Source organism: Drosophila ficusphila, unplaced genomic scaffold (genome assembly GCF_018152265.1).
Source record: "Drosophila ficusphila isolate 14025-0441.05 unplaced genomic scaffold, ASM1815226v1 contig_198, whole genome shotgun sequence".
In the NCBI taxonomy this organism is placed as follows: domain Eukaryota; kingdom Metazoa; phylum Arthropoda; class Insecta; order Diptera; family Drosophilidae; genus Drosophila; species Drosophila ficusphila.
This window is the reverse complement of record NW_025064092.1, coordinates 2,241,434-2,260,448: the sequence shown is the minus strand read 5'-3', so window position 1 is coordinate 2,260,448 and position 19,015 is coordinate 2,241,434. Positions and strand designations below refer to the sequence as shown.

The window sequence follows — 19,015 nt, the reverse complement described above, 5'->3', positions numbered from 1 at the left end:
TATGGGGGGCGTGGTCACCGTTGACGTTGGCTTTTGGCTAATTTGCAATTGAAATGCCCAAATTCTGTGGGCTGGCCGCATTACGCATACGCCGTGTGGCTGCGTGGCAAAGGCTCCTTAAACATCCGCTCAGCCCATCCATCTTCGTTGCCCCTTCGTCTCCTTCTTTCGACGACTGACAAATGCCACGGGGGCACGTGAGGCGGCCAATGGTTAGTGGCCACTGGCAAATGAATCCTGGGGATTGCCCGAGTGCCTTGGAGATTTTAACTTTTTATTTTTTGCGATATTACCCCGGCATCCTTGGAGATTTTCGTTGGTTAAGTGCTTCGCAAAACATGCTGCAAGTCTAAAAGGCAAGGTAGAAAAACATTATTTAAATACAAAAAAAAGGAGAGCTTAGGCAATCCAAAACAAACAAAAAATATTCGTCTGACTTTTGCATAAAAGCAAGAAATTCATTTCAAATTTATATTTCAAATATGCACTCGTATATTAAAAAACAATTGAATTACGGTTTTGACATTCATTTACGATTTTTATGAATTATTTTGAGCTGCTTAAATACATTTCTCTCAAGCGTTATTTACAATATATCCCCGAGCTTTGCCAAAAGTATATATATCCTCCAGTCAAGAAAGATATGTCTTCTCCTCGACGGGAAATCTTCACTTTTTGCAATCGGTTGCTGATTTTTTTTTTTTTTGCCTTTTTCGGGGAAAATCTCGTAACACGGGAACTTAGGATTTTGATTTCGCTTGTGAAGCGAAAAATTAGCAAGAGTTTAAATACTTGATTTGCTAGATTTGGACAACAGTGCCAAAGTTCAAATGCAATTCCGTGGAAGCGATGAGCAGAGCACACGCGAATCCCATTCCAGCTCCCTTTCCCAAGATCCCGGATCCCGGAGGATGCCACTTCTTGTCACTCGAAGAGCAGCTCCATCGGCACGCCGTAGATCTCGGCCAGCTGCAATTTGGTGTAGGCCACCACGCCGCTGGGACAGTAGGCCATCGCCTCGTCCAAGGTGATCCACTTGGCCGTCGATTCACCGGCGCAGATCACGTGCAAGTAGACGATCCCCTCGTAAACCGAGTGGCTAATGATGCCCATCAGGTTGCTGGTAGCGCCACCGCCGCCGGCGCCATTTCCGCTTCCGCTGGCGTCGCCGCTGCCGTTGCCATTTCCGCTACCGTTTCCGCCTCCGTTTCCGTTTCCGCCGAAGATGTTACCGTCGCCGAAGCCACCGTGGTTGCTGGCATTCGCGTTCGTCGAGGTGCCCGGATTCAGATTGATCACCATCTTGAAAGCGCTGCAAACAAAAAACAAATATATCAAATAAAATGTGAAAGGTAAAAGTTCGTCAAATATCAAACACAATTTAAAACAGCCTTAAATACTCAAAAATATCTCCAATAAATGCAAATACAAATCGAGGAATTTTCTGACATCTACAGAAATTATACTTTTCTAGCTATAAAAACAAAAAACTAAATAATAATTTATAATATCTATCTAATCTAAAATTTGAATACAGAAAGCATTATTTTCATTTACACAATATATTGTTAATATTTCTGACTATAAAATATAGAAGTAAAAATATATAACAAGAAAATTATGCTTATAACAAATCATAGTATCTGCTATTAATTACAATACATACAAATGACTTACTTGAGAAGGAAACTATCAAAAGTGGAAAAGAAATCGGGCTGGAACCAGTGGTCGGTGTGGCTTGAACCTGGGGCTCCGTTGGGCCTCTTGGCCCGATTGGCCCTCGGCTTCCACTTGATCGGGGTCCACTCTTAGTCCTTCGCGAGCCTTGAACTTTGAACTTACCAATTTGGAGCTCTGTCTGAGCGATCGAAAGGACTCCTTTGCAGCCGTGCAAAAGATCTGTTCAACGCGACTGGGCGTCCAAGTCGCAAGTCGCGATTGTGTTGCACGTTGCGAACTCGTTGGCTATGATTTTTACCGTTTGATTATTATTTTTTTACGATTTTCCTATATATTTTTTTTGTTCAAACGGTGTGTGTGTGTATAACTGTGTCGGTTGTGTGTGTCCTATTCGATTCTACTAAGTCTAATGAAACCTCACATAAAAATGGCATTATATTCAATGCCAGCTAGCTTTCTTTGTTTTTCAAAGAAAAAATTACAATTACATAGGTACATTACATACTCTTGCATGTTGGGATTTAAAAAAATGGCAATATCAAACAAATTCGGCAAAAATATAATTTAATATTGTCTGATATTCTGAACTTTTTATTGCTATTTATGCGTTGCAGTCAAAATATTTGACATATTACAATTTTCGTTTTATTTAAGTTACTGAAACCAGTGAAAATATTTAACCGGCCAATTGAAATGAAAGCACCACGACTGAGAAATCAACTTTTAAAAACTTTATACCAGGGGCTTCAAACATTGCAAAACACCAAAACAACGAAAAGAAAACATGAGAACACTAAACATGCAAAGAACCCGTTTTTTCTTTAAGTTGTGTACACTGAAGAGAATTAGGGAACATACATTTTCGTATTAGTAGCTAAGAATATTATTTTAAATAAGACGATTCCACAATGCTGTTCTGCATTATACATTCTATCTTCCGTTATTTGATTACAGATAATACATGACTATTCATTCATTAATCAAATTTCTTTTCCAAAAAACCAATCAGATTTTTTAAGTGTACGCCTGCTGTCAGTGCAACAACAAAATTAGCTTAAAATTTTTTCGTACGATTGTGAGTAGTGCATATGGAGAATAGAGATGGAAAGGAGAAAGCGAAAATTGTTTTTGTAAACTGTGCTATTTACCGTTTATAGTACGTACATACGCAGAATCAGTCGCCCATAAGCAAGAGCAATTACAAAAACAAAAGAGCTGGATGTTCTTACTTCTTCTCTCGTAATTCACTAACACTGTTCATCTCTTTCGACGTCGCCTGGCAACACTGGCGCTTATGAATGTGCCACATTATGTTTGGCTTTTGTCTGCAACGAATGAAGCGAACAAATAAAACTTTCACGGCAAAGTTGCTGCTGCTGAGCTCCACCTGCAGTAGAACACCCACCTTCGTGTCCGCGCTTAGCTCTTATTTACGGCGGGAAGTGCAGTGCGGGAAAGTGCGGGAAAGCGCAGGGAAAGGGAAAGGAAAAGCGCCGGAGCTGAGCTTAAGTCGAGGCAACCGGAGCCCCCAAAGCAATTAAATCGCATTCGCTGTGTGGGAAGCAAATAGGATTCCCGGATGGGAGGGGATTTTCCGGAGGGTCGGTGTCCGGACAGAGACAAACAATCAAACGGAAATTAATTGCGGTATGTGTGAAAAGTGAGAGCCAAAAGCTGCTCGGTAAATGATTGTCCACCGGCGGGTTCTCCCCTTTTCGCCATGGCAGCTCATATGTACATATCTCAACCCCCCGCCAGCGCTTAACCCTTGATGGATAGTTCGCACAGGATTGGAGCATTGACTCCTGATGGCAATAAAAACAGAGGGGGAGGCAACTTCGGGGAGCAGAAGCTGGAATGCCCTACAAATTCCCAACAAACAACCGAAAAAGGGATGAAAGAATACACCGCCTGCAGGTATTTTATTTAATAATTTAACTACAAACTGGAAAAGGTATGAAAATTTAAAAAGGATTCGTTGGGTTGAGCTCACCAAAAAGTACAATTAAAGCGCTTAGCAGTAAAATTTAAAAGGATTTGAGGTAAGTCAGTTTCAAATCGAGTCAAAATTGTAAAAGATATGATTTTTAATGGGGTCACATTTTTTAAAAACCATTGGAAAAATCCAAAATGCAGAGGGCTTAGAAAATCGACATCCCTTAAAATAAAACATTTTAATGCAGCTTATTTAGGAATTTAATCACAAAAGATTAGAGATAGTTGCATATCAAATCGGTATTAAATTGGTAAAGTTATGGACATTCTGGGTCACCTTTTTACTTTAGACATGTTAGATAAAAATCGATAGTTCAATGTTTTTGCTGAAACATTCTTTCTTTCGCTGTCTGCCATGGCATTCTGCCAACTCATTGAACTTATGTTTAACACAAAAGAGTTCCACGTTCATGTCACGGCATTACCAAAACCCATTGAGCCATTGAGCCATCGTTCGAAGCGTAATTAATACACCGTTACGTGCACTTTTCGGCCAACAATGGATGGCTGAAATGAGTCGAGGAGTCAAGGGAAAATGAGTTCCTTTCGGAACACCACAAGGCCCCTCAATTGTCAGCCGTAGAACCGTAGAACCGTAAAGCCGTATCCATATCCGGATCCGGTACGTAATGAGCCGCCTCATTGAACCGGCAAGTTGAGTTATATCTTCATGAAAGATTTGACAGTTGCACATGCTGTCCAAAAAGGAAAAGTCAGGAAAAGGAGGGGGAAAGGGAAATGGGGGAGTGCCACCTCGGTTACACGCCTCGGTTGATTCCGGCATCCGCTGCAACGCTCTTTGCCAGCCAAGCGTTTCATATTGCCACCTGTCACCACCCACTCAGCCACCCACCACCCACCACCCACCACCCATCACCCATCACCCACTTCGCAACCCACTCCACCACCCACTTGCAGTCGCACTCACTTCATAATGCTGTCAAGGTTGAGCGATGCTGAAATATTGAAGCCTGCCCCTTAAATATTCACGAGTTGGTGGCTTGATGGGCGAGCTTGGTGCTGGTGTTGCTGTTGGCTTTGGCTTTAGCTTTAGACTTGGCCCGAAGCAGGTGATGCCGCAATGAAAACCGTCAAAATCCTGAATATTTACTTGTCTACTTAGCAGAATTCATCCTTAACTTGAAGTCGTTTCAAAAGTATTTACATTTGAATAGTGCAGCCATGAAAACGATGCTTAAGTTGACTTTACTCAACAAAGGCGCAGAGTTTGCAATTTAAAATTTATTTAAGGGCCACGCTGGCACTAACAAAAAAAAAAAATTGCACTCAGAGTGGGTCAAGTTGGGACGGTGTCCCATTAGCAAAAATAATAATCCACTTGCTGCAGAAAATGTTGAAGAGCGGACTTAAAATGCACAGATAAACAAACTAAAGTTTAGGTTCAATGTTTCCGACAAATATTTTTACTAACTCTATTTTAGATAATTTATAATACTTTCTTTCTTACTTAAATAACAATTATCTCCTTTAATCTGTTTATTTACCTATTTTCCTAAAAGTAAAATGTTATACTTTTTACTTATTAAAACATATTGAACCTGTTTGAACCTATAACAAATTTCGAAACAAATTTGCCCTGTGTGTTTGGTAAAAGCTTAAGTTTTTATAATAACCTAAGGAAAGATTGCTCAAAGAAGTTAAATCTGGGGCCATGGCTGTTTGATTGACTTGTGAATGAATGCAGTTGGCCAGAGGTCAACACACACATACACACACACACACATACAAGACCAACGACTGACACAAATATGTGTGTGTTTTTGCCATTTCACCTTTTGTTCTGACCAACTTGCTGTGGAGCATCCAGCATCGAAAATCCAAAAACAATTCAACTCCCGTTCCAGGGTTGCCAACATCAACAATTTATGCACAACAAACTGGACTCTTTTGAATGGCAAAAGGAGAGAGAAGTAAAAATAATAAAAGCAAAAAAAAAAATAAAGAAAAAATGGGAAAAAAAGATACGGGAAAGTCCAGTCTTGCAGCTAGAGCTAACTTTTAGCTTGGCTTGTTAGTTAAGCGTAAACAAGGGGCGGCAAAGCCGGAGTGGGCGGCAAAGTCGGAGTGGGCGGGTCATTTGAATGCATGTTTGGATGGACAGACCTCAGCGCCATCGATGATAAGCGAGAAGTCAACAGCGGTGAAAGGGGGTCGAGTGGAACGGAGGAAGGCGGAGAAAGTGGGTTTGTTCCCAGGTGGGTGGGTAATGGGTGGTAATGGGTGGCTTGGTCGGTTGGGTGGTTTTCTGATGGGCGGATTGGTCAGTGGATGGCTGCCATGTGTTTGAGAGTTTGCGGCGGCAGAGGCGCAGAGTCAACGCCAATGGTAAATATTTAGCTCTCGGCTGCACTTGAGATTAACTCGCACACAGATGCACGCAGCCATCCTGGGGTACCTATACACATACACATACACATATACATACATACATAGTGAGTGGGAGAGGGACAAAAGACGAAGCGGAGCGGAGGCAAAATACAAACACACTCAAAAGTGAAAATGGAAAAAGTTTCAATGGTTTTATCATGTTTACTTTTATTTGTGTCACTGAGTGGTTGTATAAGCCCAGGGGTCAGGGGTCAGGCAGCGGATAAACCAACACAAACACAGACGAAGGAGGGGTGAAAATGTGGGAAGAAGGAGGAGGGGGAAGGGGGAACAAGGAGGGAAAGTACGAGCAAAGGACTCACACAAGAAGCGTATGTTCAACACACTCGAGGGAGATCACTGGCTGCCGTGAAGTGCCCGACAAGTGACAGCACTGGATTTCGATAAGAAGCCGGGACAATAGCTGTGTCCTTGGTCCTTGCTCCCGTAGTCCTTGCCTTCCCCCCAAAGCCAAAGCCAAAGCGAAAGCCACAGAGCAACAGAAACATCTCCGGGCATCGAACTGCGAAATTCCCTGAATCCCACTCGAGTTACGCCTTTAATGCGCCGACGACGAACATCCTGGCAAACTTCGGCCGCTCGAGGACAACGCCTGGAGTCCTGGAGTCCATCTAATCAGGTGCTAAGCTGCAACCAACAGCCAGCTGTTGCAGCTCCGGCGATTCGTTAGCCGATTTTACCGATTTCTGACCGCCGCGGCCATAAAGAACTCGTGGCTTTTGCGGCTTTCCAATCCCAAGGTCGAGTGCGGATCCGGGCACAGCTTAATTTCGAGGAAAACAAAGTGAAAAATCCGCCAGGATATCCTGGGCATTGTATTTTCAATGGAGACATCAGATCAGAGAATCCTGTAAAAACTAGAGTAAATAATATATAATATAACAAATAAAACAGGTAAGTGATGAGTAATATATTTTCGTGTATATATACTTAGTTATTTTTATACAATCTGTGTTTATTAATCGCTTTTAAAGCCATTCATTTTCGAAAGATATAAAGTGCAGAAATATTTAAAAATGCATAAAAGTGCCTAAGCTAAATTTAATTTTGAATAATCAAAAATATATGTTGCATGCTCTAATTAATTAGTTTATAATAAATACAATAAATAAAGCAGATATTTGTGCTTGACAAATTTATTGCACCAAAGCGAGTTAAAGTGATATATTATTGTGTGCTTAATGCATACATGTTTTTATTATAATCTTGCATTTCAGGGATATCATTTTATTTTTATGTAAAACAACCCTGAACAAGTTTTGATTATATGAAACTGATTGAAGGTTTAATAAACATACAAAGCAAATATTTACCAAAAGCAGCACTTAAACTTAAGCTATTTAATCAGTTAAGAAACTTAGGATCGAAAGTGTATGTACTTAAGGCGCCTAAGTAAGTGAATCTCCCTTTCGGGCAACTGGTGTTACCATTAAGTATTTATGTCGCAACTAAATTAAGCGTTAATTGGCTTTTGGCCATTCTGCTTGCGTAATTCCGTACTTAATGCGTATATATTATATAAATTTTGCAAAACTTTAGTTGGCAGGTTTTTTGCCATTTTTCCAAAACCTTCTCACGCCAAAGAACTAATTAATGAATATCCTTGCATAAGGCTAACAAACTATAAGTGCGGTGGGCGTTACCACGCCCCTATCTATATGTACATATACTTATATGTATGTATGTGTTACGCAAGTTGACTTTGGGACAAATTTTGCATTGATTGGCTCTCGAGTGTTTTTCCCAGCCAGTTTTCGCCCTTTGTTTCAGCCGGGCTTTTGTTTAGACATGTTGAACAAAAATCCCTGAAACGAGGGGTTAGAGGTCGTCAAGTGTGCGATCGGAGATAAAGCCCCATGACACGCCCCCTTCTCCCCTTCCCCTCCCCTTTTCAACCCTTTTGCCGTGATTGTTTTTATTTTGGTGGCTTTTGTTTGCGCTTTTAGCAAGTAATTAGTTTGGCGTAACATTTTTCCCCCTTCCATTTGGCATGTGTATCGGACTTTTGGACGAAGGTCATTTTGGCCCCAGGCCAAGTATTCGATTCAGATATTCGAGTCCGTCGAGAACTTCTAGTTTACCATTCGATTCCCCTAAGATTTATTCATCACTTTTCGGTAGCTTCAGGCATAAATGTCCTCGTTAAATAGATAAGGAAATGCTTTAATTTATTGCAGAAATACTTTTGAGTTCTTCTCTACTAGGGTTCTCTATTAAATTTATCAGAAGATACACAAAACTATTTTTATTTAAATGTAGCATAAGTTTTTTCCTTAGAACTTAAATTCCGTTTTTACCTGTAGTATTATGACAGAGTTTTTTGTTTTCCTTGCGAACTCACCCAATTAAATATTCATTTTGCAACTTTTGCAAGTGGAGAAAATATGAAGAGAGCTTAACTTGGTCTTTTTTTTTGGAGAGGCATTCAAAAACGAACCCCAAGTAAAGGGCTTATTATGATTGCATGTCGGTTTAGTTGATATTTTGGGGGGAGCGCAGATAATGGCCAACTGGAAGGCAAACCGAATGGTTATCGATCAGTGCAAAATGCACAACGAGTGTAATAGTCTTTATAACCCCCCAATCCCCACTTCCCCTCCCCTTCTCCCCCCATAAAAACCCCCAAGTCAGAATGGAAAACGTTGCGTGGGGTCGCATTATTTTGCCCGATGCTATTCCACTTTTAACTGCCACAGTCTTGTCTATTTTCCGTTTCAGTTTCAGTTCCAGTTTCAGCTGCCTTTGTCTCTTGGCCCTTGGACGTTTCGTAAGCGGATTTTTATATATTTTTGTACCATTTGAACTTTTAATGTGCGTGCTGTGCCCGTTGTCCGGTTTTCAGTGCGCCATTGCAGTCCAATTTATACTTTCCCTGCCTTTCCGCCTTTCTCCGCGCACTTTCCACTGGCCATTGGCAACTGGGCAACTGGCCATTGCATTTAAGTTTAAATGCCACGCGTTGGCGAAACGTTTCAATCAACGGGAATCCGCCCGGCACTTAGATACATATACATACATATACATACAGATACAGATACAGATACACAGATAGTTTTAAAGAAAGGGTTACAATACGAACGAAATTCCCAAAAGAGGTACAAAGTTTCACTCAAACTAATTGATATTTCTTTTTTGGCAAAGGAAGCATACACGTTAATCTTAGAATAGGAGAAGAACCTTAATTTGAAGATATTTGTTATATAAAAATATTCCCAAATTTGGTTCTCATTATTTTTTGGAATTGTTTAAAAAAATTTATTTTAATTTTTTAATCCAATAAAGTCAACTTAGCTAAGTTTTTAATCCAAAATGTATAGATATTAATTGAAATTATTTTATTACTCTAAACGAAAGCCAAAAATAATGAAAAGTAACCCAAGGACATTTACTAAATTAGGTAAAACCGAAAATAAATAATTTTACGATTATAACTAACGGGCTGCACAAAATTATATAATTAAGTCCGCAGGCAACAATTTCGAGTTTATAAATTTAAAATTGCACTGCGAACACGAAGAATAAATAAATTTAATGGGATAAATATTTAAATGTGTGTGTTGCGGTTTTAAAAATGTAATGCTATGCAATTAATTTCACTCGTTATTTCCTTTTGTTTGTTAATTAAACCGAAATTAATACAGAACAGATGGGATTTAATGTTGTGGCGATAGCATCCTTTAGGATCACTTTGTGCTCCAGTTTGTTACAATATTTACCTGCATTTCTGCACCTTTATCTTCTTTGGTGTCCTTTTGCCAGCTCTTTCTGTCCTCCTCCTGCCTTTCTCTTCCCTCTCTTTCCTCTCTCTCCCCCTTCGCTCTTTCTCTTTCTACCTCCTGCTTACCGCACACGGTTTTAATTGCCGCTGCATTTTTGTTGTTTAGCGTGGGTGCTTCTTCTTTTTTTTATTCCACCATTTCGCAAATTGAAATGCGCACAAAATTTAAATTGCTGTTGCATGCTTTTAGGCGCCCCGAATGAGGAGCAAAGGGAGGGGAAGCGAAGCAGAGGAGAGGAGGTGGAGTGGAGTGAAAGGAGAGCAAAATGGGCAATGAGAGGGATGGGGAGGGGGAGAGGGGGGGTGAAGAAATGTGGGACGAGGAGAGTAACGCTGATGGCAACGGTAAAAGCCAACGTTAACGTCATCGTTAGCGGCATTTTCCAGGCGCTTGAGCACGCAAACACACACACACACACAGACACACATATAGCAGCGACACACCCCTACACACACACAGACATGAACCGGAAGTGGAGGCGAGTGCGAGTGCGGGAAAGAGAGGCAAAATGGCAGCCTCATTTGCAGCTAGGCAAATATCGCGTATACGTCATGTTGGCGGCGCAACAATTACCGTTAGCGGCTTGTACAATTTATGTTGCATACTTGTCGACGACGACGCCAACGATTCCCAATGCATTTCTCATCATCGTGGCTTTACAGTGCCCCGCCCACACAACGCCCCCCATTTTCCCAGCCAATTTAACTTGGCTAATTTGTATGTATGTATATGTATATGTATAAGTATAAGTATATGTATATATACATGCCGTCTAGACCTGGCTCAACGTTTTGCCACTAAGTGCCACGCCCACGCCATGCATTTCAATTGCCACATCTCCTTTTTATTTCCACTGGCCGCATAAAAAACTATAAATTAAAAAAAGCTTTAGCCTGTAAAGAAACTTTACGCAAAGGAATGGCCAACAAGAAGAGCAAAAAAAAACTAAAAATAAGAAAAATAAAAAGCGATGGAAAAGGGAGCAAAAAATATATATCACATATATTTTGCGCAACGCTTCCAAGTTGGTCGCCTTGGCCCAGGCCTCATTAAATTAGCATTGATAATTATTTTAAATTACTTCATTTAGTTGTGAAAAATGTTTGCGCGTTGTTGCCTCTGTTCCCCAAAGCGATTTGTTGCTGTCCCAACAGCCACCGCCCCCTTGTCCTTCTCCTCCTTCCCCCCTTCGTTGCCCCTCCTTTTGGTTTTTGCCCCGTTTAGTTTTGTCAGATGTCCTGGGACAAGTCGAGGGTATGCGGGCCATGCAGGATAAATGGGGCATAAATCCTGGCGGTGGCAAGTTTATTTTGGGATCTCTAACGAATTTACTGTGGCATAAATATATATCTATTCTAAAATAGGTATTCTAATTTCAAGAAAGGGTATTCAATATAGTTTTTAGATTTAAAATAGTTTAAAATTTTAGTATTTTAATTTTAACATTTTTAACTAATGTTTGTTTTGATGTTTTCTTCAATGCTAAAAATATTAATTTTCGAATTGTACTGTGATTCTTTTCATTCTTTTTATTATTATTTAGATTCGAAATAAGGCTTTACCAATATGTTATCTTTTTAAAAATTGTTATCAAATTTTTTATATATTTCATATAGCTTTATATTTCATTTTAAAAGGTATCAGCAAGTCGAAGCTTTAAATAAATCTAAACAAGCTGCGCTGCCGCTCGTTATTGTTGTTGTTTCTTTATAATCCGCTCATGTAACTGAAATTAATTTGATTGCTGATGTTGTCTCAGCTGCTTCATTAATCAAAAGGGACGCCTTCGTTGCGTTTCGTTTCGTTTGCGTCGCTCTGTGGCACTTCTGCCGCCTCATGAATAATTAAATATAGAACATAGTTATCCCTGTTTTTGGATGTCGGTGGATGTGAAAGTGGAACTGGAAGTTGGAGTGGCAGAGGTTCGTCCCGAAAACTTATCCATCAAATGACATTTGCGTTGATGCGGGTTTACGGCACTTGCCTTCTTTAACCCCCCCTTCACCCCCTCCCCTTATATGTTTTTTAGCCAACCCCCACCCGCTGTTACCCTTTCGTTTGTTTGTCTTTTGGCCCGACTGTGTGCATCCACTTGTTACGGTTCAGTTTTTGACATTCGTCAAAAATTGTGTCACAGTTTCAGCGAACTTTTCGCCGGCCACCGGGCTCCGGGAACATTTTCCGGAATTTTCCCCAATGCCGATGGCGCCACAAGTTTCACCTGTACTCCCCCATCCCCCATTCCCCCTCTTTCCCTTTTCTGCACGCCCATGGCAATGGAAATGGACAAGCGGCAACACAAAGGTGGTCAGCAATTTTCGTTGCAACAACTTTGACGCTGCTTTTGCGGCATGGCAACTTGAATATGGAGATTGAAATCATTTTTAATGATTTTCACGCTCATTAGAAAGAGTTTTTTGACAAAGTATTTTACATTTAAAATTCCCATTTTAGTAACTTACAAATAATTTAAACACAAAAATTAAAAGTTATTTATTTTTACATTTTATATATTATTCTAAATTCTAAATAACACTTGTTCTTTATTGCATAATGACTTAGCAATCAATCGACACAAGTTCTTATGCCCTTTTGCGCATAATTGGATTTTGGTTGGGAATAACATTCTGTAGCTATGCTCGATTTGATTCAATTTGAATGCGGCGATTGAATCAAGTCAATTCGAATCAGGATAAGCAGCGAAAGGAAATAAGGACGAGAGGGCATTCAACGTGTTTATATTTCCGTTTCGGGTCCTTCACGCCTGCTGCACCCTCTCCAAAAAAAAAACAAAAAAAAAAGAAGAAAAAAAATAACGAAAAATCCAGCACATTGTTCCTTCAATGCAAAATGGTTTATTCCATTTTTCGTGTGTTTCTCACAGTTTTTTGTGTGCGTTTTTCTCGGGATTGTGTATGTTATCACCGCTGTCACCATTTTTTGTTTGTCTTCATTTTGTTCCCCCCTTTTTTTTTCTGCTTTTTTGTGTTGTTTGTTTGGCTAAACCATTTTTGTGCAATGGGGGAAAATGGGCTAAAACCTGCATAATATTTTCGGGAAAGGTTTCGTGGTTCCCCGAGGTTCCAGTCACTGTATTTTTCTCCATTCCTTTTTTTTTTGGGTGAGGGAGGGGTGCCTATTTTTCAGATTTTCCTCTCCTTTGTGGCGTTGTAATTTCTGACTTGGAAATGAGTTCGGTGCGGTCAGCCGCTTGGAAACGAAGCCATGGGATGAAAACATGGACAAGGAATTCGTTTTATGAATTTGTTAACTACAAAATGAAAATCAAGCCATGAAAATGCCCGAGACGAGAGACAACAAAACAATTCCATCTCATTTGTCCCGGTTATTTGCCTGCGTGAGAAGTGTGAACTGAAATTCTCTATGGTTGCCAAGGGGCAAAGAGGGCGGGGTTTTGGGGTTTTTCCCGCTTTTTCCGGTGGTAAAACTGATGGCAGATTGGCCAAGGCTCAAATGTACCGTAAGCCAAGTGAAGCCGGGGAAAAGTTCATTCGGCCTTCGGGTGGCTTCTTCATGAATTTCATGAGTTGTCCAAATGTCCAAAATGTCCGAAATGTTCGCATCTGTGTCCAAAGCATTTGGCACTGATTATGCGACTATCCCCGAAGCCAAGAGCCACTACATATCGAAACTGTCCACTTCCACCTAACCACTCCATTCCCTTTCCCCTTTCGCAGGATACACGGTGAGGATATACACTCGACTACGACTAGGATGCGAACGCAATCTGTATAATTGATGCAGCCGTAGGTGGACGATGAGGTACGTTAAAGTGTCCTCGGGAAAGCCCGGGGATTGAGTGGAGCCAGAATAAGCAATTGGAGTGGATGAAATGAGTCGGAAGGACAACAGGAGGTAATCTCGAAAAAGGCTATGTTTATCAGCATTTATACATATGCAGCATGTGCGGCACTTCTATTGGAAATTTGATTGGGAAACTTCTTATTTCTTATTTCTGAGATATTATATCCTGAGGGTAACTCCTCTTAATAACATTTTATATCTCTATCTACAACCTATATAAAATTTAAATCAGCATTTATTATCAGCATTTAATATCAGCATTTATTATCAGCATTAATTATCAGCATTTATTATCAGCATTACTGTAAAGAGAAATATACCTTAAGGGCATGCCCATTGAATATTTCTATCTAAAACGATCTAAGTTGAATTTACACTTCAATGGATTTCTTATTTTCAAGAAACTCTACCTTTATGGTAACCCCTTTGAATTATATTTTATATCTACAGCTAAAACTATCCCCTACCTTTATAAAACTAAAGCATTACTTATCTGCCATAAAAACAAATCACTCACTTCTGTTTTTAAGTACACTTTCAACGAGCATCGAAGCAGTAAAGAAGGGGTTGTGAAGGCAGCTCGTCGAATATTTATATGTACTTTATTAGATGACACATTCAATTTATTTGCCAAGCAGAAAACTTTGTCCAGTGCTTTTAATAAAAAGTCGAGTCGAAGAAGTCTCTCTAGTATTTTCTGTTGTGGCCCCAAATGTTTGACAGCATCGAAGCGCCATTAAAGTCAATTCCTGAGTCTGAGTGGGTCGAAAGTGGGTGGTTTGATGGGTGGTTTTGTGTTGGCCGGGTGAATACCAATACCAATACCAAATAACCGCCCACCCATCGACTTGAAAAGGATGTCTCGATGTGTGGAGGAGGATTGGAAATGGATTGGCGGAGGTGACTGACTGGCTTTTGGGAATCCCCCAAACGATTGCGACACATTTCATTAAATTTCGGCTTTTCTGTGGGCGAAACTCTGTGTGTGTTTGTCATTTTTTCCGCCCTTGTCTTTATTATCCTGGCAAGTCCTTGTCGGATTATGAATTGGCGATTATGGTAATGAATCAGCCAGAATCCACATTGTTATGTGCATAAATAATACTTTGTGTTTGCGACACTCCCAATCGATTTAACGATTCCTTGCCCCCTAATGATTTATATCAAAAGTGAGCCACTGCCACAAAGTTTTTCTTGGCTTGTTTTTAATTAAATATTTTCAGCCAGCTTTTCTTTTGCTTTCTCTATTTTTTTTTCTTATTTAATATTATTTTCGCTTTGCGCATTTCGCGTGTTTTTCTGCAGATCCTCAAAGGGGAGAAAAACCAAAGCCGAAACCAAAGCTCTAAGTATGAAAATAAATAAGTTCGTCTACAGCTTTTCCCGCTTTCTTTCTCATTTTTTTTTTTACTTTTTTCTATTTGTTTTCCGGGCGGCGTTGGTCAAGAGATAGCCCCTAGATTTATAATGGGTGAAGGGGGAAAGGGAGGTTTTGGGGGTCGGGAAAACACTGAAGGGTGAATGGCAGTTGGTGGATAGAGCCAAATTGTGGTCGCAGCTCTTTGAACCGAGCTCCGCTTTCATAACGAACAAGGAGCAGAATGAAAATATGCCACGAAAAGTATGCACAAGTTTTTTCCAATCCTCCCGAAAAAAAAAACCCTGCCAAGCTTGCTGGTATAGAAATAAAAAAAAAAAAAAACAAACGAACAACAACAAAAAATAAAAAGTGCATCAAAATAAATCGAGTCCAAGTTTTCAAATGGACAAGAGGGGGAAAAAAAGGGGGAAAGGGGAGGGGTTTAGCTTTAGTGAAGAGGCAAGTGGGGTGTATTTTTTTATTCGCTTTCTCCTCTTCCCATTTTGTTTTTTTTGTTTGCTCCTATTTCTTTTATTTTTTGTTTTTTTGGGCAACTTGAGTTGCAAACAAATTGCTTGAAAGTATGCAACAAAAATTTCAATTGTGTGAGAGCTGAGCGGCAAATGAAATTGCCCGAAGCGTATGTGTGTGTGTGTGGGTGTTGTCCGTGTGCAGCTGGCTTTATTTGAGTGTATCTGTATGCGAGTGTGTGTGTGTGTGTACTTAGCTTCTTCATGCGTATCTGTGTGCATGTGTGTGTGAGCTCGTTCGCCATTTACCTGCTGGCAGTTCATGCGGTTTTTTAGTCTAACACCGCGGAAAATTGCAAAATATCTGATGCATTTTTGTTCAAATATTTCGTAATACAAAGTAAATATATGAATTTAGCAAGCCAACAGGAATTCACGAGAGAACACTGATACTTTTACCAATAAATATTCAAGCTTAAAGTTAATTAATTACATCAAACTTATTGGTTATTTAATTGGGAGTTCGCAGAAAAGAAACTAAGCAAATATAAAATTAATTAAAATTAAAATCATTAAAAGAAATTTTTCTTTTTTTTTTTTTTTTTTTTCTGAAAATGAAATACAATTAAAAGAAATAAGCTAGAAAGATTAAATAAATTACATTTTCCAAAAGAAAAATTCTAAGAATTCAATGATTATTAACTTCAAATGTTAGTTAGCTTTTTTAATAAACTTTTTTCACTTTCACTTCACTTTTAATAAATATTTATTAATAGCGTGAAACGGAGATGCAGATACCCATTTAAAAGCAAGAATTTACATCAGACAAACATATATAATATAAATCATGTCAACATTTTCTCGCCGTGTAAATAGTTCGCCATGCATTGGATATTATTTTTGTTGTTGGCCCGTCTCGGTCCTAATCGGATCAGCAAGTTAATTTACATGCAATTCAATCAGTGGCGCATTGTCCTGCCCTACTAAGTATGCAACAAAAGTTCTCTCCTGCGCTCGTATGGGTGTACGAGTATATGTGTGTGTGTTAGTGTATCGGTGTGTGTGTGTGTGTGTGTGCGTGTCATCAGTATTTTTGGCAAATGCCATCAATTCTCGGTGAGTGAGTGAGCGAATGACAGCTGGAAGATGAGACATATACGGCAACAGAGGCACAAACTGAAGCACTGAGGTTGCCTTTGCTCCTGGGGTAGCAGCAGGATACTGATGATGAGACTGAGACAGATGCCTAATCCCTGGTACAGGTAACCCGAAACTTGCGCCTTTGTTCCCTTCGGTTGACTGTCAGTCGAGCTGCCATCAATAATCACGTACAGTGGATCCTAAATAACTAGAATTTCAATAGAAAACAAATAGAAGTGTTGATACTATCATTAAATTTTAAATATCTATTTAGTTCCTGGTTGCCATATGGATATTTTAATACTATTTATTTTATTAAGTGCGGAAGAAGAAACTTTCTGCACCAACCACTGTAAAACTGCAACTGAAATTGGAAAATACCTCTTTTTTTTTGTCTGGCCACGTTACCGCTTCCTTTCTACGGATTGCGTGCCTCGGCCGAGAAATCGCTTCGATTATATTGTACATTTCCGACTCTATCTTTCGACTCATCTCGGCCGACTTTCCACTCAAACATGTTCATTTGGCAGTCATTCATCATTCGGCCGCCTTTGTGCTCCGTTTTTGGGGGAAATGCCTTCGACAAAGGAAATGGAAAACGGGAAGCTGGCGAATACATATATTTACAACTAACCAACACACACAGGCAGTTCATAAAAAATTAATTAAAATCGAGTCAAGGCAACGCAGCAAACAAAAAAAAAAAAAGGAAAAGAGAGGAATTAAGTATGTATCGATTATTTATTGCATTCGCAACTGCTCGCTATTAATTACAAAAGACACTTGACAATTGCGCATTGGAATTCATTTATTTTTGTTTTTGTTTGTTTTTGTTTCTGTGTAATGCGATGATGGGGGAATTCCAAAGGAGTTGCATAAATAAACACACAAATGTGCCGTACGTTGGAGGAATTGAAATCGAATATTCGCAAACAATTTAGGTCGGCAAAAATAATAATTTAATTATTACCCTGATATGCCATTAAACACGATGTGTGCTTTATCCATTTAGGGAATTCCGCAATCGACCTATTTCACAGCACTCGCTGTCCAATTCATATCTGCAAATACTAAATGACACTTTTGGCCATGTTTCGGCCGCATTCACAATTCTGTAATTCCATTCGCCAGTCGAGGTGAAATGCGTGCATTAATTCATTTGAAATTTGCATTAAACTCCATCCGCACGACACTTTAAATATTTAATTTAAATTACAAGTTGCAGCGTAGAAATTGCCTTTTGCTGCCGCATCAGAAATACTTATTCAATTTACAAGATCATTTGTATGGTAATTAAATTATTAGCTATAAACAAGATAGAGAATTTAAAATACGTTTGCTTTACCCTTCGTTTTTAAACTCTTTTAAATAACTTACAAAGTAACCGCATTTTTAAAAATGTATAGTCTAGCACCTCGCCTCTTTTTTAATATTATAATTAAGCACGGCTGATGGGATTAGCCCGAGTAATCCTGCAGGAGAAAGAGAGGAAGAGAAAGTGGGGGGAGAAAGTGAAGGCTTAACGAATGCGAGGTGGAAAAAAAAACAACACTGGAATGCAAAAAGCTAACAAGGAGAAATGGCAGCGAAATCTCTCGGCAATCCACGTGTCACAAGGCAAACAGCGACAGCACGATGACATGACCACTGACCCACCTGACCCACCTGACCAATGAGTCCTCCCAACCCACCAATAGCCCTCCCCCCTTTCCCCGTTCATCATTCTAGTTTTGCAAAGGATTTGAAGGACGCAGGACAGTCGCAGCTACATTGAAATCGACGATTCAGAAGGGGCTTCCCAATGGCGGTGCCTACTTTTCGAGAACACGAACCCACCAACCAAAAGCGAACCAGAACGAATCGATTCGCATCGAATGGAATGGCCTGGCATGGCATGGCATGGCATCGAATCGAATCGAATGGAATAGAATCGTTGCCCCGGGCAGCGGTTAGATTGCTCTTTTATCGCCGCTGCAGTCGCTCGCATTCCGGAGCCGCTTTTCGACCAGGTTAATATGAGCATCACATGTGCCCAAAAGTCACCAGCAGAACCAACCGAAAAGAAGAGTCCCTTCCAAATAGAGGTTGAAAAGCCCAAGCATCGAATCTTAAAGCGAATGGTTCAATGAAAATACTCCCAACGAAATCTATTTAAATGTTTTAGCTCACATCTACAATAATGTAAAAAGAAAACATAAAAATATGAAAGCAAGTTTAAGTTATGCTTAAATACAATTGAAAGGCCTACATTTTTGTAATATAATGTAGATTATTTATTTTTAATTAGAAGACTCTTAAAAAAATAAAGTCATTAGGAATAACTAGCAATTTAAATGTTCAACTAAAAAACGAATGAA

General features: G+C 39.7%; 1 protein-coding gene across 1 annotated transcript; it reads right to left on the bottom strand.

Moving 5' to 3' along the window:
• Positions 1–511: 511 nt before the first annotated feature.
• LOC108094572 (period clock protein) lies at positions 512–2,085 on the bottom strand. Its single transcript, XM_017195189.2, has 2 exons — positions 1,678–2,085; positions 512–1,312 (listed from the first exon to the last, which is right to left on the bottom strand). Exon 2 carries the CDS (start codon positions 1,300–1,302, stop codon positions 925–927), a length of 378 nt encoding a protein of 125 aa, XP_017050678.1. The 5' UTR covers positions 1,303–1,312; positions 1,678–2,085; the 3' UTR covers positions 512–924.
• Between the last annotated feature and the right edge of the window lie 16,930 nt (positions 2,086–19,015).

Bases quoted from the DNA above. Each gene is read 5' to 3' on its own strand.
- LOC108094572 (XM_017195189.2), bottom strand. From the start codon at position 1,302: ATGGTGATCAATCTGAATCCGGGCACCTCGACGAACGCGAATGCCAGC.